This window comes from Pseudorasbora parva, chromosome 23, assembly GCF_024679245.1.
Source record: "Pseudorasbora parva isolate DD20220531a chromosome 23, ASM2467924v1, whole genome shotgun sequence".
NCBI lineage: Eukaryota > Metazoa > Chordata > Actinopteri > Cypriniformes > Gobionidae > Pseudorasbora > Pseudorasbora parva.
In genome coordinates this window covers 36,362,333-36,387,302 of record NC_090194.1, presented here as the reverse complement: position 1 = coordinate 36,387,302, position 24,970 = coordinate 36,362,333, and the positions used below count along the sequence as shown (strand labels likewise).

At 43.8% G+C, this 24,970-nt stretch overlaps 1 protein-coding gene across 1 annotated transcript in view; it reads right to left on the bottom strand.

Moving 5' to 3' along the window:
- Window positions 1-5,034: 5,034 nt before the first annotated feature.
- LOC137061997 (WD repeat-containing protein 70) overlaps window positions 5,035-24,970 on the bottom strand; it is a 138,427-nt gene continuing 118,491 nt past the window's right edge. Inside the window, exons 16-18 of the mRNA XM_067432738.1 lie at window positions 23,506-23,622; window positions 21,460-21,622; window positions 5,035-5,366 (exon numbers count right to left, since the gene is read on the bottom strand). Of these exons, the coding sequence (XP_067288839.1) occupies window positions 5,276-5,366; window positions 21,460-21,622; window positions 23,506-23,622 (371 nt within the window). The 3' untranslated portion in view covers window positions 5,035-5,275. The remainder of the gene's footprint in view (window positions 5,367-21,459; window positions 21,623-23,505; window positions 23,623-24,970) is intronic.

Sequence of the window (24,970 nt, the reverse complement as noted above, 5' to 3'; positions counted from 1 at the left end):
GCCGTACACACGGCCGATCCCTCAAACTAAAGCAGGAGATGAGCACACCGTGACATCACCTGCTCCCACATTCCCACATTCCTGCGCCGGAGCGCCGGCTGACATCAGCTCTCAGAATAGGCCGTGGATTAGGCCGCAGCGCCGGGGAAGCTGGGATACTTCACTCTTCATTGCAGGTTTCAGGGACTTTCATCGCTCTGATCAGCGGATGATTTGCTTTCGAGGGTTTTGCGGTCCATCACAGCTGCTCTTCGGGATAAATATCCGGAGGATTACTTCTGGGTTATGCTTTGGTTATTATTCCCAAGGCTGATGGGAACCGTCCAATGGCATGGCAGAACCGGCGGGAAATCCCTCGACACGTCCATCCGAACAGGCTTAAACCGAAGGAAAAGAGCAGTGCATTAGTGGCACTCTGAGAAAGCGATAGAGTTTCAGGATCTCGTCTCGTGTTTTAAAAAGCAAAAAGCGTCCTGAAGGTTAGCCAGAGGACACATTCCATCATTCCATTCGGTTGTAATGAGCAGAGACACATAATCCAGCTCGTTCTTCAGCCGTGGCATCATCTTCATCACCGGACGCTTATAGATCGCCGCTTATGCAACTCGTCTAAAAGTAGATGTTTACAGTCGAAGCAGTTCAGTTATGCACTCACTAAAAACTACTCACTGCACAGTCAGCATCAATAATACGGCCTCAATATTCACTTCCTGACATTTTCTTTTGCATTTTCATATTTTTCATGATTCTTACGAAACCAGTCAAGAACATATTTCACTCCCAAATCAAAAGATTTTTTATATCTATACAAAATATTTAAAACATTTATATTAATAAAAAATAATATCCTCTTAAGCACTAACATTTTTATTGTGCTTTTTTTGTGTCAATTAAGCATTTTATTAAAATGTATTTGTTTTATGTATGTTTGTACATATATAAATGTTTTTAATGAAATGAAAATGTAATTAAAAACAAAATGCCATAATGCAAAAAAATACATTTATAACCATAAATAAATTATTGTGTATGTGTGTATATATATATATATATACATACAGCTCTAAAAAATTTAGAGAGGACTGACATTTTTTCTTAAATCAGCATCTCTAGAAGTAAGGAAGCCATTGCATTCCAGTGTCTGTTGAATTCCAACACAGGCACAGCTCATTCTACTGAACGAGGCGCTGATTAGGTGATCACCTCAACCAAATCTGATTTAATACGGAAAAGGATTTAAAAAAAACACTTCTGTGCTCACCACTATCCTCTTGCAGTAGGACCAGCTGGATGACAGAAACAGTGCTAGTAATACCTCAAAAGTAATTGGAATCAAAAAATAACTATTGACCATGGCAAAAAAAGTTGAAAAGGAAAGTTTTGAGCGTGGAAAAGAAGGTTCAATACTGGCAGAGGGATACAGTGCGCGTCGGGTTGCTTCCATCCTTAAAATGTCAAAGATGGCGGTTTATAAGAACAAGGTCAAGCAGCAGACACTGGGGACAACAAAGCTACAGACCGGCAGAGGGAGAACACGGCTCTCCACTGACCGGAATGACCACCAACTCATTCGAATGTCACTCAACAACCGTAGGATGACATCAAACGACGTAAAAAAAGGCAAAAGGCAGCTGGGGTGAAGTGCACGGCTCAGGGTTATTCCACCAAATATTGATTTCTGAACTCTTCCTAAGTTAAAACATCAGTATTGTGTTGTTTAAAAATGAATATGAACTTTTCTTTCCATTATTCGAGGTCTGACAACACTGCATCTTTTTTGTTATTTTGACCAGTTGTTGCTTTCAGCAAATAAATGCTCTAAATTACAATATCTTTATTTGGAATTTGGGAAAAATGTTGTCACACCAATAAATAGTAAAACCAGAGAAATTGATAATTTCGCAGCGGTCTCTTAATTTTTTCCAGAGCTGTATATATATTGTTTGTTTTTGAGTGGGAGTGATATACACACAAATACATACATAAAACTTTATATTATTAATTTAATATTATACATTTCAATAAAATGCTTACTTAAATATTAATGCTTAGTGGTCTCTATATCTCGCTCTCTCTGTCAATTCACAGCTGAAGTGAATAACACTGATGATCTCTTCATCACGGCTCCTGTTAGTGGGTGGGATATATTAGGCAGCAAGTGAACATTTATTCCTCAGAGTTGATGTGTGTGAAGCAGGAGAAATGGGCAAGCGTAAGGATTTGAGCGAGTTTGGCCAAATTGTGACGGCTAGACGACTGGGTCAGAGCATCTCCAAAACTGCAGCTCTTGTGGGCTGTTCCCGGTCTGCAGTGGTCAGTATCTATCAAAAGTGCTCCAAGGAAGGACCAGTGGAGAACCGGCCACAGGGTCATGGGCGGCCAAGGCTCATTGATGCACGTGGGGAGCGAAGGCTGGCCCGTGGGGTCCGATCAAACAGAGGAGCTACTGGAGCTCAAACTGCTCCAGAAGTTAATGCTGGTTCTGATAGAAAGCTGTCAGAATACACAGAGCAGCTCAGTTTGTTGCGTATGGGGCGGCATAGCCGCTGACCAGTCAGGGTGACCTCTGACCCCTGACCCTGCCGAAAGCACCAACAGTGGCACGTGAGCATCAGAACTGGACCATGGAGCAATGGAAGAAGGTGGCCTGGTCTGAGGAATCACGTGTTCTTTTACATCATGTGAATGGCCGGGTGTGTGTGTGGCTTACCTGAGGAACACATGGCCCCAGGATGCACTATGGGAAGAAGGCGAGCTGGCTGACGCATTGTGCAACTTGCAGGACTTAAGGATCTTCTGCAAACATCTTAGTGCCAGATACCACAGCACACCTTCAGGGGTCTAGTGGAGTCCATGCCTCGACGGGTCAGGGCTGTTTTGGGAGCAAAAAGGGGGACCAACACAATATACTGATCTGTGAATATACTGTATATATATACACACACACACACACACACACACACACACACACACACACACACAGGTGCTGGTCATATAATTAGAATATCATCAAAAAGTGGATTTATTTCACTAACTCCATTAAAAAAGTGAAACTTGTATATTATATTCATTCATTCATTCATTACACACATACTGATATATTTCAAATGTTTAATTCTTTTAATTTTGATGACTATAACTGAAAACTGAGGAAAATCCCAAATTCAGTATCTCAGAAAATTAGAATATTACGTCAGACCAATACAAAGAAAGGACTTTTAGAAATCTCGGCCTACTGAAAAGTATGAACATGAACAGTATGAGCATGTCCAGCACTCAACACTTAGTTGTGGCTCCTTTTGCCTGAATTACTTCAGCGATGCGGCGTGGCATGGAGTCGATCAGTCTGTGGCTCGGCTCAGGTGTGATGAGAGCCCAGGTAGCTCTGATAGTGGCCTTCAGCTCTTCTGCATTGTTGGGTCTGGCATATTGCATCTTCCTCTTCATAATACCCCAGAGATTTTTAAGGTCAGGTGAGTTTGCTGGCCAATTAAGAACAGTGATACCATGGTCCTTAAGCCTTTGGCACTGTGTGCAGGTTCCAAGTCCTGTTGGAAAATGAAATCTGCATCTCCATAAAGTTGGTCAGCAGCAGGAAGCATGAAGTGCTCTAAAACGTCCTGATATACGGCTGCGCTGACCTTGGACCTCAGAAAACACAGTGGACCAGCTCCAGCAGATGACATGGCAGCCAAAACCATCACTGACTGTGGAAACTTTACACTGGACCTCAAGCAACATGGATTGTGTGCCTCTCTTCCTCTCTGGGATCCTGATTTCCAAAGGAAATGTAAAATTTACTTTCATCAGAGAACATCACTTTGGACCACTCAGCAGCCCTTTTTTAGCCCAGGCGAGATGCTTCTGACGCTGTCTGTTGATCAAGAGTGCTTGACACAAGGAATGCGACAGCTGAAACCCATGTCTTACATACGTCTGTGCGCAGTGGTTCTTAAAGCACTGACTCCAGCTGCAGTCCACTCTTTGTGAATCTCCTCCACATTTTTGAATGGATTTTGTTTCACAATCCTCTCCAGGGTGTAGTTATCCCTATTGCTTGTACACTTTTTTTCTACCACATCTTTTCTTTCCCTTTGCCTTTCTATTAATATGCTTGGACACAGTGCTCTGTGAACAGCCAGCCTCTTTTGCAATGACCTTTTGTGTCTAGCCCTCCTTGTGCAAGGTGTCAATGGTCGTCTTTTGGACAACTGTCAAGTCCGCAGTCTACCCCATGATTGTGTCGCCTACAGAACTAAACTGAGAGACCATTTAAAGGCCTCTGCAGGTGTTTTGAGTTCATTAGCTGATTAGTGTGTGGCACCAGGTGTCTCAAATATTGAACCATTTCACAATATTCTAATTTACTGAGATACTGAATTCGGGATTTTCCTTAGTTGTCAGTTATAATTATCAAAATTTAAAGAAATAAACATAAAAAAATATATCATTCTGTGTGTAATGAATTAATATAATATACAAGTTTAACTTTTTTAATGGAATTAGTGAAATAAACTTTTTCATGATATTCTAATTATATGACCAGCACCTGTATATATATAAACACAAAACAATGTATCAATTTAAAATCACAAATAGAAGCGACACTTGCCTTTTCCCCCACGATTCCCTAACCAACAGAAATGAATCTCCTCTCAGACACAAAGAGACCCTGAAGAGCTCACGCTTTAATAACAAATGAAGTATCTAAAGATTTCTTTCAAATAAATATTTATAGAGCAGTGACTCACGGGGAAGACGAGGAGTCGTCGCTCGGCTCTGAGATTCAATGGAAAGGAATGTGTTGTGATAGCGTGACGTCCTGTGTGTTTCCAAGGCAGACCGTCACGCAAACATGTGATCTCACACAGCGATACGTATGTCTACACAAAACCACGTCTCGCCGCGTCATTCAGGTCTGACCGAAAAATAATAAATATCCAACACTATTTAGTAACGCTTGAGTGAATGTAAAAAACACACATTTTTGGTTTTCAACCCTTAATAGCAAATAAAGGAGTGTTTGTCAGCAGGAACGAGAAATATGTGCTTTGGCCACACTGTGTTTATTTATAATCTAAAAGACAAAAATACAACCAGAAAACAACTCAAAATAATAAATCAGACATCAATGAATCATCTGTGCGAGCAGATGAAGAACTAAAGGAATTAAAAATGACATTTCCTGCTCAAACACAGACTTAAAATGTCCTTTTCCACACAAGGTTTGGAGAATCCAGAAGGAAGTGGATCCATCATAGTTTCTCGAGTCTCTTCAGATTTTGCGTTTCTTCCATTCGGGCTGATCTTTGTCACCCTCCTCTTCCTCATCCTCCTCCTCGGCAAACAATGGGTCTGGTTGAGTCCTGTCCAGAGAAAAAACACGTCATGAGACTCGATCAGAATCACTGGACACGTTTACACACACACACCGTTCACTGGGCACGTTTACACTCACACACACACTGCTCACTGGACATGTTCACACTCACACAAACACCGTTCACTGGACACGTTTACACTCACACACACACTGCTCACTGGACATGTTCACACTCACACAAACACCGTTCACTGGACACGTTTACACTCACACACACACTGCTCACTTAACATGTTCACACTCACACACACACTGCTCACTGGACACGTTTACACTCACACTGCTCACTGGACATGAGCAGAATCACACACACACACCGCTCACTGGACACGAGCAGATTCACACACACACACACACCGCTCACTGGACACGATCAGAATCACACACCGCCCAATGGACACGATCAGAATCCCACACACACCGTTCACTGGACACGATCAGAATCACACACACACTGTTCACTGGACACGTTTACACTCACACACACCGCTCACTGGACATGTTCACACTCACACACAGACCGTTCACTGGACACGTTTACACTCACACACACCGCTCACTGGACATGTTCACACTCACACACACACACCGTTCACTGGACACGATCAGAATCACACACACCACTGTTCACTGGACATGTTTACACTCACACTCACCGCTCACTGGACATGTTTAACACTCACACACACACCACTCACTGGACACGTTTACACTCACACACACCGCTCACTGGACATGTTCACACTCACACAAACACCGTCACTGGACACGATCAGAATCACACACACACAGCGCCCACTGGACATGATCAGAATCCCACACACACCGTTCACTGGACACGATCAAAATCACACACACACTGTTCACTGGACACGTTTACACACACACACACCGCTCACTGGACACGATCAGAATCACACACACACACCGCCCACTGGACACGATCAGAATCCCACACACACCGTTCACTGGACACGATCAGAATCACACACACACACTGTTCACTGGACACGTTTACACTCACACACACCGCTCACTGACATGTTCACACTCACACACAGACCGTTCACTGGACACGTTCACACTCACACACACCGCTCACTGGACATGTTCACACTCACACACACACACCGTTCACTGGACACGATCAGAATCACACACACACTGTTCCCTGGACATGTTTACACTCACACTCACCGCTCACTGGACATGTTCACACTCACACACACACCACTCACTGGACACGTTTACACTCACACACACCGCTCACTGGACATGTTCACACTCACACAAACACCGTTCACTGGACACGTTTACAATCACACACACACTGCTCACTGGACATGTTCACACTCACACAAACACCGTTCACTGGACACGTTTACACTCACACACACACTGCTCACTGGACATGTTCACACTCACACAAACACCGTTCACTGGACACGTTTACACTCACACACACACTGCTCACTGGACATGTTCACACTCACACACACACTACTCACTGGACACGTTTACACTCACACACACACTGCTCACTTAACATGTTCACACTCACACAAACACCGTTCACTGGACACGTTTACACTCACACACACACTGCTCACTTAACATGTTCACACTCACACACACACTGCTCACTGGACACGTTTACACTCACACACACACTGCTCACTGGACATGAGCAGAATCACACACACACACCGCTCACTGGACACGAGCAGATTCACACACACACACACCGCTCACTGGACACGATCAGAATCACACACACACACCGCCCACTGGACACGATCAGAATCCCACACACACCGTTCACTGGACACGATCAGAATCACACACACACTGTTCACTGGACACGTTTACACTCACACACACCGCTCACTGGACATGTTCACACTCACACACAGACCGTTCACTGGGACACGTTTACACTCACACACACCGCTCACTGGACATGTTCACACTCACACACACACACCGTTCACTGGACACGATCAGAATCACACACACACTGTTCACTGGACACGTTTACACTCACACTCACCGCTCACTGGACATGTTCACACTCACACACACACCACTCACTGGACACGTTTACACTCACACACACCGCTCACTGGACATGTTCACACTCACACAAACACCGTTCACTGGACACGTTTACACTCACACACACACTGCTCACTGGACATGTTCACACTCACACAAACACCGTTCACTGGACACGTTTACACTCACACACACACTGCTCACTGGACACGTTCACACTCACACAAACACCGTTCACTGGACACGTTTACACTCACACACACACTGCTCACTGGACATGTTCACACACACACTACTCACTGGACACGTTTACACACACACACACACTGCTCACTTAACATGTTCACACTCACACAAACACCGTTCACTGGACACGTTTACACTCACACACACACTGCTCACTTAACATGTTCACACTCACACACACACTGCTCACTGGACACGTTTACACTCACACACACACACTGCTCACTGGACATGAGCAGAATCACACACACACACCGCTCACTGGACACGAGCAGATTCACACACACACACACACACCGCTCACTGGACACGATCAGAATCACACACACACACCGCCCACTGGACACGATCAGAATCCCACACACACCGTTCACTGGACACGATCAGAATCACACACACTGATCACTGGACACGTTTACACTCACACACACCGCTCACTGGACATGTTCACACTCACACACAGACCGTTCACTGGACACGTTCACACTCACACACACCGCTCACTGGACATGTTCACACTCACACACACACACCGTTCACTGGACACGATCAGAATCACACACACACTGTTCACTGGACACGTTTACACTCACACTCACCGCTCACTGGACATGTTCACACTCACACACACACCGTTCACTGGACACGTTTACACTCACACACACCGCTCACTGGACATGTTCACACTCACACAAACACCGTTCACTGGACACGTTTACAATCACACACACACTGCTCACTGGACATGTTCACACTCACACAAACACCGTTCACTGGACACGTTTACACTCACACACACCACTCACTGGACATGTTCACACTCACACAAACACCGTTCACTGGACACGTTTACACTCACACACACACTGCTCACTGGACATGTTCACACTCACACACACACCACTCACTGGACACGTTTACACTCACACACACCGCTCACTGGACATGTTCACACTCACACAAACACCGTTCACTGGACACGTTTACACTCACACACACACTGCTCACTGGACATGTTCACACTCACACAAACACCGTTCACTGGACACGTTTACACTCACACACACACTGCTCACTGGACACGTTCACACTCACACAAACACCGTTCACTGGACACGTTTACACTCACACACACACTGCTCACTGGACATGTTCACACACACACTACTCACTGGACACGTTTACACACACACACACACTGCTCACTTAACATGTTCACACTCACACAAACACCGTTCACTGGACACGTTTACACTCACACACACACTGCTCACTTAACATGTTCACACTCACACACACACTGCTCACTGGACACGTTTACACTCACACACACACACTGCTCACTGGACATGAGCAGAATCACACACACACACCGCTCACTGGACACGAGCAGATTCACACACACACACACACACCGCTCACTGGACACGATCAGAATCACACACACACACCGCCCACTGGACACGATCAGAATCCCACACACACCGTTCACTGGACACGATCAGAATCACACACACTGATCACTGGACACGTTTACACTCACACACACCGCTCACTGGACATGTTCACACTCACACACAGACCGTTCACTGGACACGTTCACACTCACACACACCGCTCACTGGACATGTTCACACTCACACACACACACCGTTCACTGGACACGATCAGAATCACACACACACTGTTCACTGGACACGTTTACACTCACACTCACCGCTCACTGGACATGTTCACACTCACACACACACCGTTCACTGGACACGTTTACACTCACACACACCGCTCACTGGACATGTTCACACTCACACAAACACCGTTCACTGGACACGTTTACAATCACACACACACTGCTCACTGGACATGTTCACACTCACACAAACACCGTTCACTGGACACGTTTACACTCACACACACCACTCACTGGACATGTTCACACTCACACAAACACCGTTCACTGGACACGTTTACACTCACACACACACTGCTCACTGGACATGTTCACACTCACACAAACACCGTTCACTGGACACGTTTACACTCACACACACACTGCTCACTGGACATGTTCACACTCACACAAACACCGTTCACTGGACACGTTTACACTCACACACACACTGCTCACTGGACATGTTCACACTCACACACACACTACTCACTGGACACGTTTACACTCACACACACACTGCTCACTTAACATGTTCACACTCACACAAACACCGTTCACTGGACACGTTTACACTCACACACACACTGCTCACTTAACATGTTCACACTCACACACACACTGCTCACTGGACACGTTTACACTCACACACACACTGCTCACTGGACATGAGCAGAATCACACACACACACCGCTCACTGGACACGAGCAGATTCACACACACACACACCGCTCACTGGACACGATCAGAATCACACACACACACCGCCCACTGGACACGATCAGAATCCCACACACACCGTTCACTGGACACGATCAGAATCACACACACACTGTTCACTGGACACGTTTACACTCACACACACCGCTCACTGGACATGTTCACACTCACACACAGACCGTTCACTGGACACGTTTACACTCACACACACCGCTCACTGGACATGTTCACACTCACACACACACACCGTTCACTGGACACGATCAGAATCACACACACACTGTTCACTGGACACGTTTACACTCACACTCACCGCTCACTGGACATGTTCACACTCACACACACACCACTCACTGGACACGTTTACACTCACACACACCGCTCACTGGACATGTTCACACTCACACACAGACCGTTCACTGGACACGTTTACACCCACAAACACACCACTCACAGGACATGTTTACACTCACACACACACACACCTGCATCTCTATAAGAACAAAATCATGATGTGAACCAGTGAGAGAAAGAAGAGGATTAATATAGTTCCCTACTTTCATTCATCCACAGCACACTGATTAAAACACAACATCTGCTGTGTGTGTGTATGTGTGTGTGTGAGTGTGTGTGTGTGTGTGTGTGTGTGTGTGAGAGAGAGAGAGAGAGAGAGAGAGAGAGAGAGAGAGAGAGAGAGAGAGAGAGAGAGAGAGAGAGAGAGAGAGAGAGAGAGAGAGAGAGAGATGTTTTAAAAATGTAATTATCTCTATTAGCAGTGTTTACTGGAATGTTTCGAAAGCATGTAAATATAATAATGGAAATCACTTTGAATTATTGTCACTTTAAATGGTGAAATAAATAAATGAATAATGTATTCCTGCTAGTGATCCAAAATGGCACCAAATGCATCGGTAATCTAATTATGAGCATCCAATATTATATTTAAACAACGCAACAGGTCTGAGCTCAATCTGTGACTCTCTGAGATCTCTGATTCACCTGAAGCTCATGAGAGGACAAACCCTGACGGACGACAGGAGAGACGTTACAGCGATGACCTGAATACACACTACACCTGCTCAGGTGTCTGTGCGTGTGTGTGTGTGTGTGTTCAGACACCTGAAGACAGCAATTAAAGCGGCATGACACGAGCACTATGAGAGTAACAGGATCATTAGCTCTTTGTGTTCATTAGCGTCAGCGTGTCATTACTGTCGGGATGAGCTCTTCTCTCACTAATGAGGAAGATACAGTTACACACCATCACCCCCCCCCACACACACACACACACACACCCACACACACACACACACACACACACAAAACAGCACATAATAGACTAGCATGACTGCTACTCTTAAAGCTTGAGAAATGTGGAGAGGTTCAATTTATTCAGTGGTATCTTTTAAAAATTAATAATTTTTTTACATTTCATCTACAAATTATATAAAACATATTCAAACGTTTAAACAGGTTTGTTAAACTTAAACTCAAAGGTATTGGATTAACTGTAATAGTACTGATACTGAAATGACTTAACTTTGGAAACTTGTTTCTGCCACGGAATAAAAAAATATAAAAAAGTAATTGAGAGAAAATTGCTATTAGAGAAAAAAAGTCAGAATTATAATATCAATTCAAAATTCTCAGAAATAAAGTAATAATTGTGACAAAAAGTCAAAATTTAATGTGATATTTTTTCTTCAGTGGTGGAAACAAGCTAACAAAAAAAAAAAAAACGAAAATGCAAAATGCAATTAATAATCCGTTGCTTAAATGAACCAAAACTAAAGTCAATTTTAAAGTAATAAATTAATGACAATCAAAAATAAATGACAAAGCACAAAATCTGAATCAGACTGATAGTGATAATTAAAACAGATACCAATACGGTGACGTATATGTTTATAGATTCGTGATTGACAGAAGCCCACAGCAGCATCTGTAAACCAGTGTGTGTGTTCATTCATAAAGCGCACGGCTCTGATCTGGTCACGCCACCCGTCACACACACCGCTTTTGTTGGCTTGATTCAGTTGTGAACGGACCACCACGGAAAACAGATCCAAGTGTTATTCTCCAGATAAACACCCAACAGAAGACGAGATCAACCGATACGACTCCTGACAGCTTCTTCTTATCACGCAGTATATTTCAGGACCATAACCACACACGCACACACACGCACACACACACACACACACACACACATGTTGGTCTATGTGGTTTACAGGGACTCTCCATAGGCGTAATGGTTTTTATACTGTACAAACCGTATTTTCTATCCCCTTACACTGCCCCTAATCCTACATATCTCACACACACACACACACACACACACACACACACACACACACACACACACTGCCCCTAAACCTACCCATCACAGGAAACATTCTGCATTTTTACTTTCTCAAAAAAACATCATTTAGTATGTTTTTAAGGCCATTTGAATTATGAGGACATTTGATATGTCCTCATAAACCACATTTATAGTGTAATACCAGTGTAATACCCATGTAATTATACAAATTTGTGTCCTCAGAAACCACATAAACAGGCTCACACACACACGCACACGCACACACACGCACACGCACACACACACAGACACACACGCACACACACAGACAGACAGACAGACAGACAAACAGACAGACAGATAAGCAGACAGTCAGACCCACACACACACACAAACACACACATACAGACACACACGCACAGACACACACACACAGAGAGACACACAAACAGACACACACAGACAAACAGACAGTCAGACACACACACACACACACACACAGACAGTTAGACACACACACACAGACAGACAAACAGACAGTCAGACACACACACACACACACACACAGACAGACAGACAGACAGACAGATAGACAGAGTCACACAGACACACACACAGACAGACAGTCAGACACACACACACACCTGGAAAACCGCTCATGGAATCACTCTCATGACAGGTAGTGTAATTTGGCCTTATTTAGATCTTATTTTAGTATTTTGTAAAAAAAATTAAAAGGATGTAATCCATCACTAGAGTATTTAGGAAATCATAACAAAGAAATTGCATTTTTGGCAACGACTGTGGATGTTTTATCGGATGATAATCCGCACCGCACAGAGAAGCCAAAAGCAGAAGATAAGGAATGATTTAAAGTTTAAAACTTCACTTGGGCATTTCGGTCTCTGTCCATCAATAAGCAAAACAATTATAAATAAATAAATAAATAAACAATATATATATATATATACATATATATATATATATATACAAATTTAAAAAAAAAAAATATATATATATTTTTTTTTTAATTTGTAATTTTTTAATTTATATATATATATACACAACAATTACAAAATATGTTTTGAATAAATGTATATATTTAACAATTAACTGGTAATTTTTTATTTTTCTACCAATTTACATTAATTAAATCAAAAATATTTTCAATTATATTTAAAATAGTTTTTATAATAATTAAAAGTTTATGCAAATATACAATTAAAACTTGATGTGGATGATTTTGACTTTTTCTACCAATAAACAGAAGCAAAAATGTGTATTATATACATTTTAATTAAATAAAAATATATTTCAAGAAAATGTATATTGAAAACTTGAGTAGGGTGATATTGTCTTTTAGTTCATCCTCACAGTCCAGAGAATTCATAGATTTGACCAAACACGCTTAAAAATCTCTGATATCTGAAATAATACCATTAAACACTAGATACAAAACACACTTATGAAGGTTTAGTTTATTGTTTTAGACTCGCTCGCTTGTATTTTGTTCTGTTTTCCAATGACTTTCAGACACTTTTAAGAGTTCAAATTCTTTTCAGGGGTCACTGTATTTGTTATTTATGATGAAGTAAAAACGTCCCTGTGCTGGTGAATGGCGTCCCCCCTCCTCGCCTTCAGAGCTCCGTGTGTCACCTGATCTCCAAACCCTTCAAACATTAATGCATCTGTTAGCCGAGGTGTGACACACAGGTGTCATCTGAACCACTGCTCCAGTTTCAGCAACACTCTCTGTCTCTGTGTGTGTGTGTATGTGTGTGTGTGTGTGTGTGTGTGTCCGGCGTCACCACCAGCTGCTGTAATTACACAGCCTTCTGAGATATTACCTTATTATGCCAAAATATAAAGCAGCATCACATGCATTCTTCAAATAAAAGGCAATCCCAGAAAATATCGGTATAAGCTCAGTGGAAAATTCCAACCAATATGCTGATTATAAATATGCACATTTAAGCACCGATAAAAGTAGAATAATTTAATTTATAAATATATAATTATAAAAGCAAAGATATTGGAATTTCATTGAAAAATAAAATTAATTATTTGCTATATAGTGTATTAGTCCTATATAGTGCACTGTCTGATCGTTCCCTATCCCCTATATAGTGCACTGTCTGATCGTTCCCTATCCCCTATATAGAGCACTGTCTGATCGTTCCCTTTCCCCTATGTAGTGCACTGTCTGATCGTTCCCTATCCCCTATGCAGTGCCCTGTCTGATCGTTCCCTATCCCCTATATAGTGCACTGTCTGATCGTTCCCTATCCCCTATATAGTGCACTGTCTGATCGTTCCCTATCCCCTAGATAGTGCCCTGTCTGATCGTTCCCTATCCCCTATATAGTGCCCTGTCTGATCGTTCCCTATCCCCTATATAGAGCACTGTCTGATCGTTCCCTTTCCCCTATGTAGTGCACTGTCTGATCGTTCCCTATCCCCTATGCAGTGCCCTGTCTGATCGTTCCCTATCCCCTATATAGTGCACTGTCTGATCGTTCCCTATCCCCTATATAGTGCACTGTCTGATCGTTCCCTATCCCCTAGATAGTGCCCTGTCTGATCGTTCCCTATCCCCTATATAGTGCTCTGTCTGATCGTTCTCTATCCCCTATATAGAGCACTGTCTGATCGTTCCCTATCCCCTATATAGTGCACTGTCTGATCGTTCCCTATCCCCTATATAGTGCACTGTCTGATCGTTCCCTATCCCCTATATAGAGCACTGTCTGATCGTTCCCTATCCCCTATATAGTGCACTGTCTGATCGTTCCCTATCCCCTATATAGTGCACTGTCTGATCGTTCTCTGTCCCCTATATAGTGCACTGTCTGATCGTTCCCTATCCCCTATATAGTGCACTGTCTGATCGGTCCCTATTCCCTATATAGTGCACTGTCTGATCGTTCCCTATCCCCTATATAGTGCACTGTCTGATCGTTCCCTATCCCCTATATAGTGCCCTGTCTGATCGTTCCCTACCCCCTATATAGTGCACTGTCTGATCGTTCCCTATCCCCTATATAGTGCACTGTCTGATCGTTCCCTATCCCCTATAAAGTGCCCTGTCTGATCGTTCCCTATCCCCTATATAGTGCCCTGTCTGATCGTTCCCTATCCCCTATATAGTGCCCTGTCTGATCGTTCCCTATCCCCTATATAGTACACTGTCTGATCGTTCCCTATCCCCTATATAGTGCACTGTCTGATCGTTCCCTATCCCCTATATAGTGCACTGTCTGATCGTTCCCTATTCCCTATATAGTGCACTGTCTGATCGTTCCCTATCCCCTATATAGAGCACTGTCTGATCGTTCCCTATCCCCTATACAGTGCCCTGTCTGATCGTTCCCTATCCCCTATATAGAGCACTGTCTGATCGTTCCCTTTCCCCTATGTAGTGCACTGTTTGATCGTTCCCTATCCCCTATGCAGTGCCCTGTCTGATCGTTCCCTATCCCCTATATAGTGCCCTGTCTGATCGTTCCCTATCCCCTATATAGTGCTCTGTCTGATCGTTCTCTATCCCCTATATAGAGCACTGTCTGATCGTTCCCTATCCCCTATATAGTGCACTGTCTAATCGTTCCCTATCCCCTATATAGTGCACTGTCTGATCGTTCCCTATCCCCTAAATAGTGCCCTGTCTGATCGTTCCCTATCCCCTATATAGTGCCCTGTCTGATCGTTCCCTACCCCCTATATAGTGCACTGTCTGATCGGTCCCTATCCCCTATATAGTGCCCGGTCTGATCGTTCCCTATCCCCTATATAGTGCACTGTCTGATCGTTCCCTATCCCCTATATAGTGCCCTGTCTGATCGTTCCCTATCCCCTATATAGTGCACTGTCTGATCGTTCCCTATCCCCTATATAGAGCACTGTCTGATCGTTCCCTATCCCCTATATAGTGCACTGTCTGATCGTTCCCTATCCCCTATATAGTGCACTGTCTGATCGTTCCCTATCCCCTATATAGAGCACTGTCTGATCGTTCCCTATCCCCTTTATAGTGCACTGTCTGATCGTTCCCTATCCCCTATATAGTGCACTGTCTGATCGTTCCCTATCCCCTATATAGTGCACTGTCTGATCGTTCCCTATTCCCTATATAGTGCACTGTCTGATCGTTCCCTATCCCCTATATAGTGCACTGTCTGATCGTTCTCTGTCCCCTATATAGTGCACTGTCTGATCGTTCCCTATCCCCTATATAGTGCACTGTCTGATCGTTCCCTATCCCCTAAATAGTGCCCTGTCTGATCGTTCCCTATCCCCTATATAGTGCCCTGTCTGATCGTTCCCTACCCCCTATATAGTGCACTGTCTGATCGGTCCCTATCCCCTATATAGTGCCCGGTCTGATCGTTCCCTATCCCCTATATAGTGCACTGTCTGATCGTTCCCTATCCCCTATATAGTGCCCTGTCTGATCGTTCCCTATCCCCTATATAGTGCACTGTCTGATCGTTCCCTATCCCCTATATAGAGCACTGTCTGATCGTTCCCTATCCCCTATATAGTGCACTGTCTGATCGTTCCCTATCCCCTATATAGTGCACTGTCTGATCGTTCCCTATCCCCTATATAGAGCACTGTCTGATCGTTCCCTTTCCCCTATGTAGTGCACTGTCTGATCGTTCCCTATCCCCTATGCAGTGCCCTGTCTGATCGTTCCCTATCCCCTATATAGTGCACTGTCTGATCGTTCCCTATCCCTTATATAGTGCCCTGTCTGATCGTTCCCTATCCCCTATATAGTGCACTGTCTGATCGTTCCCTATCCCCTATATAGAGCACTGTCTGATCGTTCCCTTTCCCCTATGTAGTGCACTGTCTGATCGTTCCCTATCCCCTATGCAGTGCCCTGTCTGATCGTTCCCTATCCCCTATATAGTGCACTGTCTGATCGTTCCCTATTCCCTATATAGTGCCCTGTCTGATCGTTCCCTATCCCCTATATAGTGCTCTGTCTGATCGTTCTCTATCCCCTATATAGAGCACTGTCTGATCGTTCCCTATCCCCTATATAGTGCCCTGTCTGATCGTTCCCTATCCCCTATATAGTGCACTGTCTGATCGTTCCCTATCCCCTATATAGAGCACTGTCTGATCGTTCCCTATCCCCTTTATAGTGCACTGTCTGATCGTTCCCTATCCCCTATATAGTGCACTGTCTGATCGTTCCCTATCCCCTATATAGTGCACTGTCTGATCGTTCCCTATTCCCTATATAGTGCACTGTCTGATCGTTCCCTGTCCCCTATATAGTCCACTGTCTGATCGTTCTCTGTCCCCTATATAGTGCACTGTCTGATCGTTCCCTATCCCCTATATAGTGCACTGTCTGATCGTTCCCTATCCCCTATATAGTGCCCTGTCTGATCGTTCCCTATCCCCTATATAGTGCACTGTCTGATCGTTCCCTATCCCCTATATAGTGCCCGGTCTGATCGTTCCCTATCCCCTATATAGTGCACTGTCTGATCGTTCCCTATCCCCTATATAGTGCACTCTGATCGTTCCCTATCCCCTATATAGAGCACTGTCTGATCGTTCCCTATCCCCTATATAGTGCCCTGTCTGATCGTTCCCTATCCCCTATATAGTGCACTGTCTGATCGTTCCCTATCCCCTATATAGTGCACTGTCTGTTCGTTCCCTATCCCCTATATAGTGCCCTGTCTGATCGTTCCCTATCCCCTTTATAGTGCACTGTCTGATCGTTCCCTATCCCCTATATAGTGCACTCTGATCGTTCCCTATCCCCTATATAGAGCACTGTCTGATCGTTCCCTATCCCCTATATAGTGCACTGTCTGATCGTTCCCTATCCCCTATGTAGTGCCCTGTCTGATCGTTCCCTATCCCCTATATAGTGTACTGTCTGATCGTTCCCTATCCCCTATGCAGTGCCCTGTCTGATCGTTCCCTATCCCCTATATAGTGCACTGTCTGATCGTTCCCTATCCCTTATATAGTGCCCTGTCTGATCGTTCCCTATCCCCTATATAGTGCACTGTCTGATCGTTCCCTATCCCCTATATAGAGCACTGTCTGATCGTTCCCTTTCCCCTATGTAGTGCACTGTCTGATCGTTCCCTATCCCCTATGCAGTGCCCTGTCTGATCGTTCCCTATCCCCTATATAGTGCACTGTCTGATCGTTCCCTATTCCCTATATAGTGCCCTGTCTGATCGTTCCCTATCCCCTATATAGTGCTCTGTCTGATCGTTCTCTATCCCCTATATAGAGCACTGTCTGATCGTTCCCTATCCCCTATATAGTGCCCTGTCTGATCGTTCCCTATCCCCTATATAGTGCACTGTCTGATCGTTCCCTATCCCCTATATAGAGCACTGTCTGATCGTTCCCTATCCCCTTTATAGTGCACTGTCTGATCGTTCCCTATCCCCTATATAGTGCACTGTCTGATCGTTCCCTATCCCCTATATAGTGCACTGTCTGATCGTTCCCTATTCCCTATATAGTGCACTGTCTGATCGTTCCCTGTCCCCTATATAGTCCACTGTCTGATCGTTCTCTGTCCCCTATATAGTGCACTGTCTGATCGTTCCCTATCCCCTATATAGTGCACTGTCTGATCGTTCCCTATCCCCTATATAGTGCCCTGTCTGATCGTTCCCTATCCCCTATATAGTGCACTGTCTGATCGTTCCCTATCCCCTATATAGTGCCCGGTCTGATCGTTCCCTATCCCCTATATAGTGCACTGTCTGATCGTTCCCTATCCCCTATATAGTGCACTCTGATCGTTCCCTATCCCCTATATAGAGCACTGTCTGATCGTTCCCTATCCCCTATATAGTGCCCTGTCTGATCGTTCCCTATCCCCTATATAGTGCACTGTCTGATCGTTCCCTATCCCCTATATAGTGCACTGTCTGATCGTTCCCTATCCCCTATATAGTGCCCTGTCTGATCGTTCCCTATCCCCTTTATAGTGCACTGTCTGATCGTTCCCTATCCCCTATATAGTGCACTCTGATCGTTCCCTATCCCCTATATAGAGCACTGTCTGATCGTTCCCTATCCCCTATATAGTGCACTGTCTGATCGTTCCCTATCCCCTATGTAGTGCCCTGTCTGATCGTTCCCTATCCCCTATATAGTGTACTGTCTGATCGTTCCCTATCCCCTATATAGTGCCCTGTCTGATCGTTCCCTATCCCCTATATAGTGCTCTGTCTGATCGTTCCCTATCCCCTATATAGTGCACTGTCTGATCGTTCCCTATCACCTATATAGTGCCCTGTCTGATCGTTCCCTGTGCCCTGTCTGATCGTTCCCTATCCCCTATATAGTGCCCTGTCTGATCGTTCCCTATCCCCTATATAGTGCCCTGTCTGATCGTTCCCTATCCCCTATATAGTACACTGTCTGATCGTTCCCTATCCCCTATTAAGTGCACTGTCTGATCGTTCCCTATCATCTATATAGTGCCCTGTCTGATCGTTCCCTATCCCCTATATAGTGCCCTGTCTGATCGTTCCCTATCCCCTATATAGAGCACTGTCTGATCGTTCCCTATCCCCTATATAGTGCACTGTCTGATCGTTCCCTATCCCCTATATAGTGCCCTGTCTGATCGTTCCCTATCCCCTATATAGTGCCCTGTCTGATCGTTCCCTATCCCCTATATAGTGCACTGTCTGATCGTTCCCTATCCCCTATATAGTGCCCTGTCTGATCGTTCCCTATCCCCTATAGTGCACTGTCTGATCGTTCCCTATCCCCTATATAGTGCCCTGTCTGATCGTTCCCTATCCCCTATATAGTGCACTGTCTGATCGTTCCCTATCCCCTATATAGAGCACTGTCTGATCGTTCCCTTTCCCCTATGTAGTGCACTGTCTGATCGTTCCCTATCCCCTATGCAGTGCCCTGTCTGATCGTTCCCTATCCCCTATATAGTGCACTGTCTGATCGTTCCCTATCCCCTATATAGTGCCCTGTCTGATCGTTCCCTACCCCCTATATAGTGCACTGTCTGATCGTTCCCTACCCCCTATATAGTGCACTGTCTGATCGTTCCCTATCCCCTATATAGTGCTCTGTCTGATCGTTCTCTATCCCCTATATAGAGCACTGTCTGATCGTTCCCTATCCCCTATATAGTGCACTGTCTGATCGTTCCCTGTCCCCTATATAGTGCACTGTCTGATCGTTTCCTATCCCCTATATAGTGCACTGTCTGATCGTTCCCCATCCCCTATATAGTGCACTGTCTAATCGTTCCCCATCCCCTATATAGTGCACTGTCTGATCGTTCCCTATCCCCTATATAGTGCACTGTCTGATCGTTCCCTATCCCCTATGTAGTGCACTGTCTGATCGTTCCCTATCCCCTATATAGTGCACTGTCTGATCGTTCCCTATCCCCTATATAGAGCACTGTCTGATCGTTCCCCATCCCCTATATAGTGCACTGTCTGATCGTTCCCTATCCCCTATATAGTGCACTGTCTGATCGTTCCCTATCCCCTATATAGAGCACTGTCTGATCGTTCCCCTATATAGTGCACTGTCTAATCGTTCCCTATCCCCTATATAGTGCACTGTCTGATCGTTCCCTATCCCCTATATAGTGCACTGTCTGATCGTTCCCTATCCCCTATATAGTGCACTGTCTGATCGTTCCCCATCCCCTATATAGTGCACTGTCTAATCGTTCCCCATCCCCTATATATATGATCGTTACTGATTTCAGCTTCAGTGTCTGTTTATAATGTAGGGGGCGGGGCTTCAGTTCTAGAGAGCCTTTGATTGGACAGAAAATCTGATGAGAAACTGTAGTACAGAGTGATGTCATCAAAATCATTGATCCATATTGGCAGAAGTTAGAGTTTTAAACGCTTATATCTTCTAAATGTGAATCTTGTCATTGTTTAGGAGTACACTAGCTTACAGATAACTTTATACACTGATGTATACACACTATTGGTCTCGGTGCAGGAAACACTGACGTCTGCAGCTCACCGGGGAACAGCGCTGATGTTTCTGTCAGATGAAGCTAACATTCTCTGCTCTGGTCTGTGTCTTACTTTTTATAGGCCGGGGCGACCCAGTACGGGTTCTCTGCAGCCTCTTTGGCGTGACGCAGGATGGCCTCTCGTGGGTTGCTGTCATCGGTTTTGTCCAGGGCGATGTTTTTCACGATGAAGGAGGACAGCGTGCCGCCATGGGCAGCCACACGACCACCCCGACCTGCTCGAGGACAAAAGCAAAGATCAGAGCTGAACAAATACACACAAATATACCTTTCAGCTACAGAAAACACATATGCTGTTAAACTCCATTTTTCAAAGTCTTGATGTGTTTTCTGTCTCTACTAGAGCAGGTTTTCCTGCTTGAATGTTGATTATTTCCTCATATCCTCCATTGTTGCGGCTCCTCTCTTCCCAGTCTGTCAGTAACTCTGTTTAGTTCCTGTTTCTATGAAGCCCCTCTTTTTGAAACACACTGTGCTCTGATTGGTCGGCTAAGTGTCTTAACCCGCAACACATTACTAACTAACTCAACCAGGCCACGCCCCTTTATTCTGCATATGAATTACTTAAATGAGGAATATTGTGACGTGTAAGAAAACTCAAGACTACAATGGAGGCGTTTCAGGAGCTCAGAAACACTGATATAGAGAAGAACTCCCACTAGAGCAACATTACGCATTTCTGACAGACGAATATGGGAAAAAGGAGAACAGGAGTCTTTAAGCAAGACATCCTCCTCCATGCAGGGAAAGTGTATTTACGTTGTGATTAAACATGAGAGGTGCGGAGACGGGGCGGCTCAACTGATCGGAGAGTTTCTGTGATATCCTGCTCTGCAGAACGGGACCGAAGGAGCCCAGACGGCCACAGCTGATCCTCTGCCAAGACTTTAATGTAATCTAGAGGAGTGTTTACTCAAGCCAGAGTCTCAAAGCCCAGCCGAAGCCGGCCACGGTGGAACATCCTGGCATCGAGACAGACTAAAAGCTGCCAAATGTATGTGCCGCTTATTTGGGCACTGTGCAAAATGGAGCTTAATATAAAGTTGAAAAGTTACATTTCTAAACAAATGATCCATGAACGCATGAGCTAAACCTCAGAGGACTCCCTATGTCCACCTCAGGACGGATTATAATATCATAAAAGCCATTTCATTTCAGTTTATTTACTAAACAGTTTGCATTTCTTTGCAACCGTGGTATTGAAACTTGGGATTTAGAAACACTGATTGGGGTAATACTGTCTTTTTCTACCAATAAACAAATACAATTTTCTTATATAATAAGAAACTGTTTAATGTATGTATTTAAATAATGATTTAAAAAATATACTATTTTTTACTATACTTTATATATATATATATATATATATATATATATATATATATATATATATATATATATATATAAAGAGAGAGAGATAGAGAGAGAGAGAATAGAGAGAGAGAGATTTATATACTATTTTTTACTATATATATATATATATATATATATATATATATATATATATATATATATATATATATATATATATATATATATATATATATATATATATATATATTAAACACTTTTAAATATAATCAAATATTTGTATTATTATTTATTACAAAAAAAATGTAGTTTACAAATTTAATGCTAGTTTAACCCTAATTTTAGTTTGTAGTTATTGATTAAAAATATATTATTAATATAAAATAGCATAAAATATATTAAAATATATAAAATATAATTAATATAAAATAAAACAAAATATTTAATTAATATAATAAAATAAAAAATATATAATATATATTATTTTTTATTATATAATATAACTTTAATTAGATAAAAAAATATAACTAATAAAGGAAATTATTTTTGATACTTTATTTTCCTGTCATTCCTACATGATTCAAACAACATCACTTCTACGATGTCGCAATTTTAAGGAACGTCGACCATTTTGCACGGAAAATATGGGACATAACTAAGAATTTAGTTTAAATGAACTGATTTACACAAACCCGTTTATAACAGATGCAGAAGGTCTCAGTGTAAAGAATGAGGGATGTGTGTGTTTAATGCTTTCCAAACGAGAGCTTCAGGAGCTTTTCCTCACCTGGACCGGAGACGGGCGGCTCGGGTTTGTGGGATTTGAGAGGGTCCAGCCGGTCCTTCTCCAGCTGCTTCCTGGTGCTGCGCTGACGAGCCTCGCGGAACATGGGCAGAGCGTGAGCTGCGAGAAACACACAGGAATCACATGACATGAACACCATCAGCCACAGCACACAAACCTCAGGAAATACTACGCTCTCCAGACGCGCCATAGCAACACTATGATTTATTTACTTTTGATTAACTCGCCCACATTTCACAGTTTGCCAAACACAACCAAAATAAATGGCTGGATGTGTGTGTGTGTGTGTGCCCTTGTTTATATTACATTGTGGGGACCAAATGTACCAATAAGGATAGTAAAACCTGAGATATCCTATATTGTTTTTCAAAAGGTTTATAAATCATACAGGAGGAGTTTTTTTGAGAAAGTAAAAATGCAGAATGTTTCCTGTGATGGGTAGGTTTAGGGGCTGTGTGTATGTGTGTGTGTGTGTGTGTGTGTGTGTGTGTGTTGGGTAGGTTTAGGGGCTGTGTGTGTGTGTGCGTGTGTGTGAGATGAGTAGGTTTAGGGGCAGGGGCTGTGTGTTTGTGTGATGGGTAGGTTTAGGGGCTGTATGTGTGTGTTTGTGTATGTGTGTGTGTGTGTGTGTGTGTGTGTGTGTTGGGTAGGTTTAAGGGCAGGGGCAGTGTAGGGAGCTAGAATGTACAGTTTGTACAGTATAAAAACCATTACGTCTATGGAGAGTCCCCACAAAGATAGTGAACCAGACGTGTGTGTGTGTGTGTGTGTGTTTTACTCCAGAGTCACAGGGAGACGTTGGAAAGATGGAGCGATTTTCCATTCAGGTCTGAGCTGATTCCACCCACACACACACGCTACATTAAGCAAAAAGGTTACCGGTGACACATGTCCGTTTTTTTCCTCAATGGCCCATCATCCTGTTTCACGTCACCTCAAATTTTCCAACACTATTTCCTGAGCAATACGGCACTGTTATGGTGTGTGAGTTTTGAAGGGTCTTTAAGTTCACGGGTCGCGATCACGCAGTGGCGTGACAAACGCTCTCGTGGCACACGCGTGGCTGCTGGAGTGTCGCGCGCTAATGGCATCGTGCCCCTCGGGTGAGCCTTGACACGGGCAATCCGATGGAAAGCACTCACTCCATGCAAACACACACACACACACACACACACACACACACACACACACACACACACACACACACACACACACACACACACACACACACACACAGAGCCTGGTTAATGGGTTTGTGGCAGGTCTGAATGTAGGATGGCACCTATCAGGGCAGGACGGGGCAATATTATCATCTGCCGCTAATGCTTGTGTGTGTCTGTGTACATACAGCAGCGTCCGAACATCTAACAGCAATGCTTTAATAGTAAATCTATCATTATTTATTATAATTAATAATGACAGATTTATTCATTATTAATTATATTCT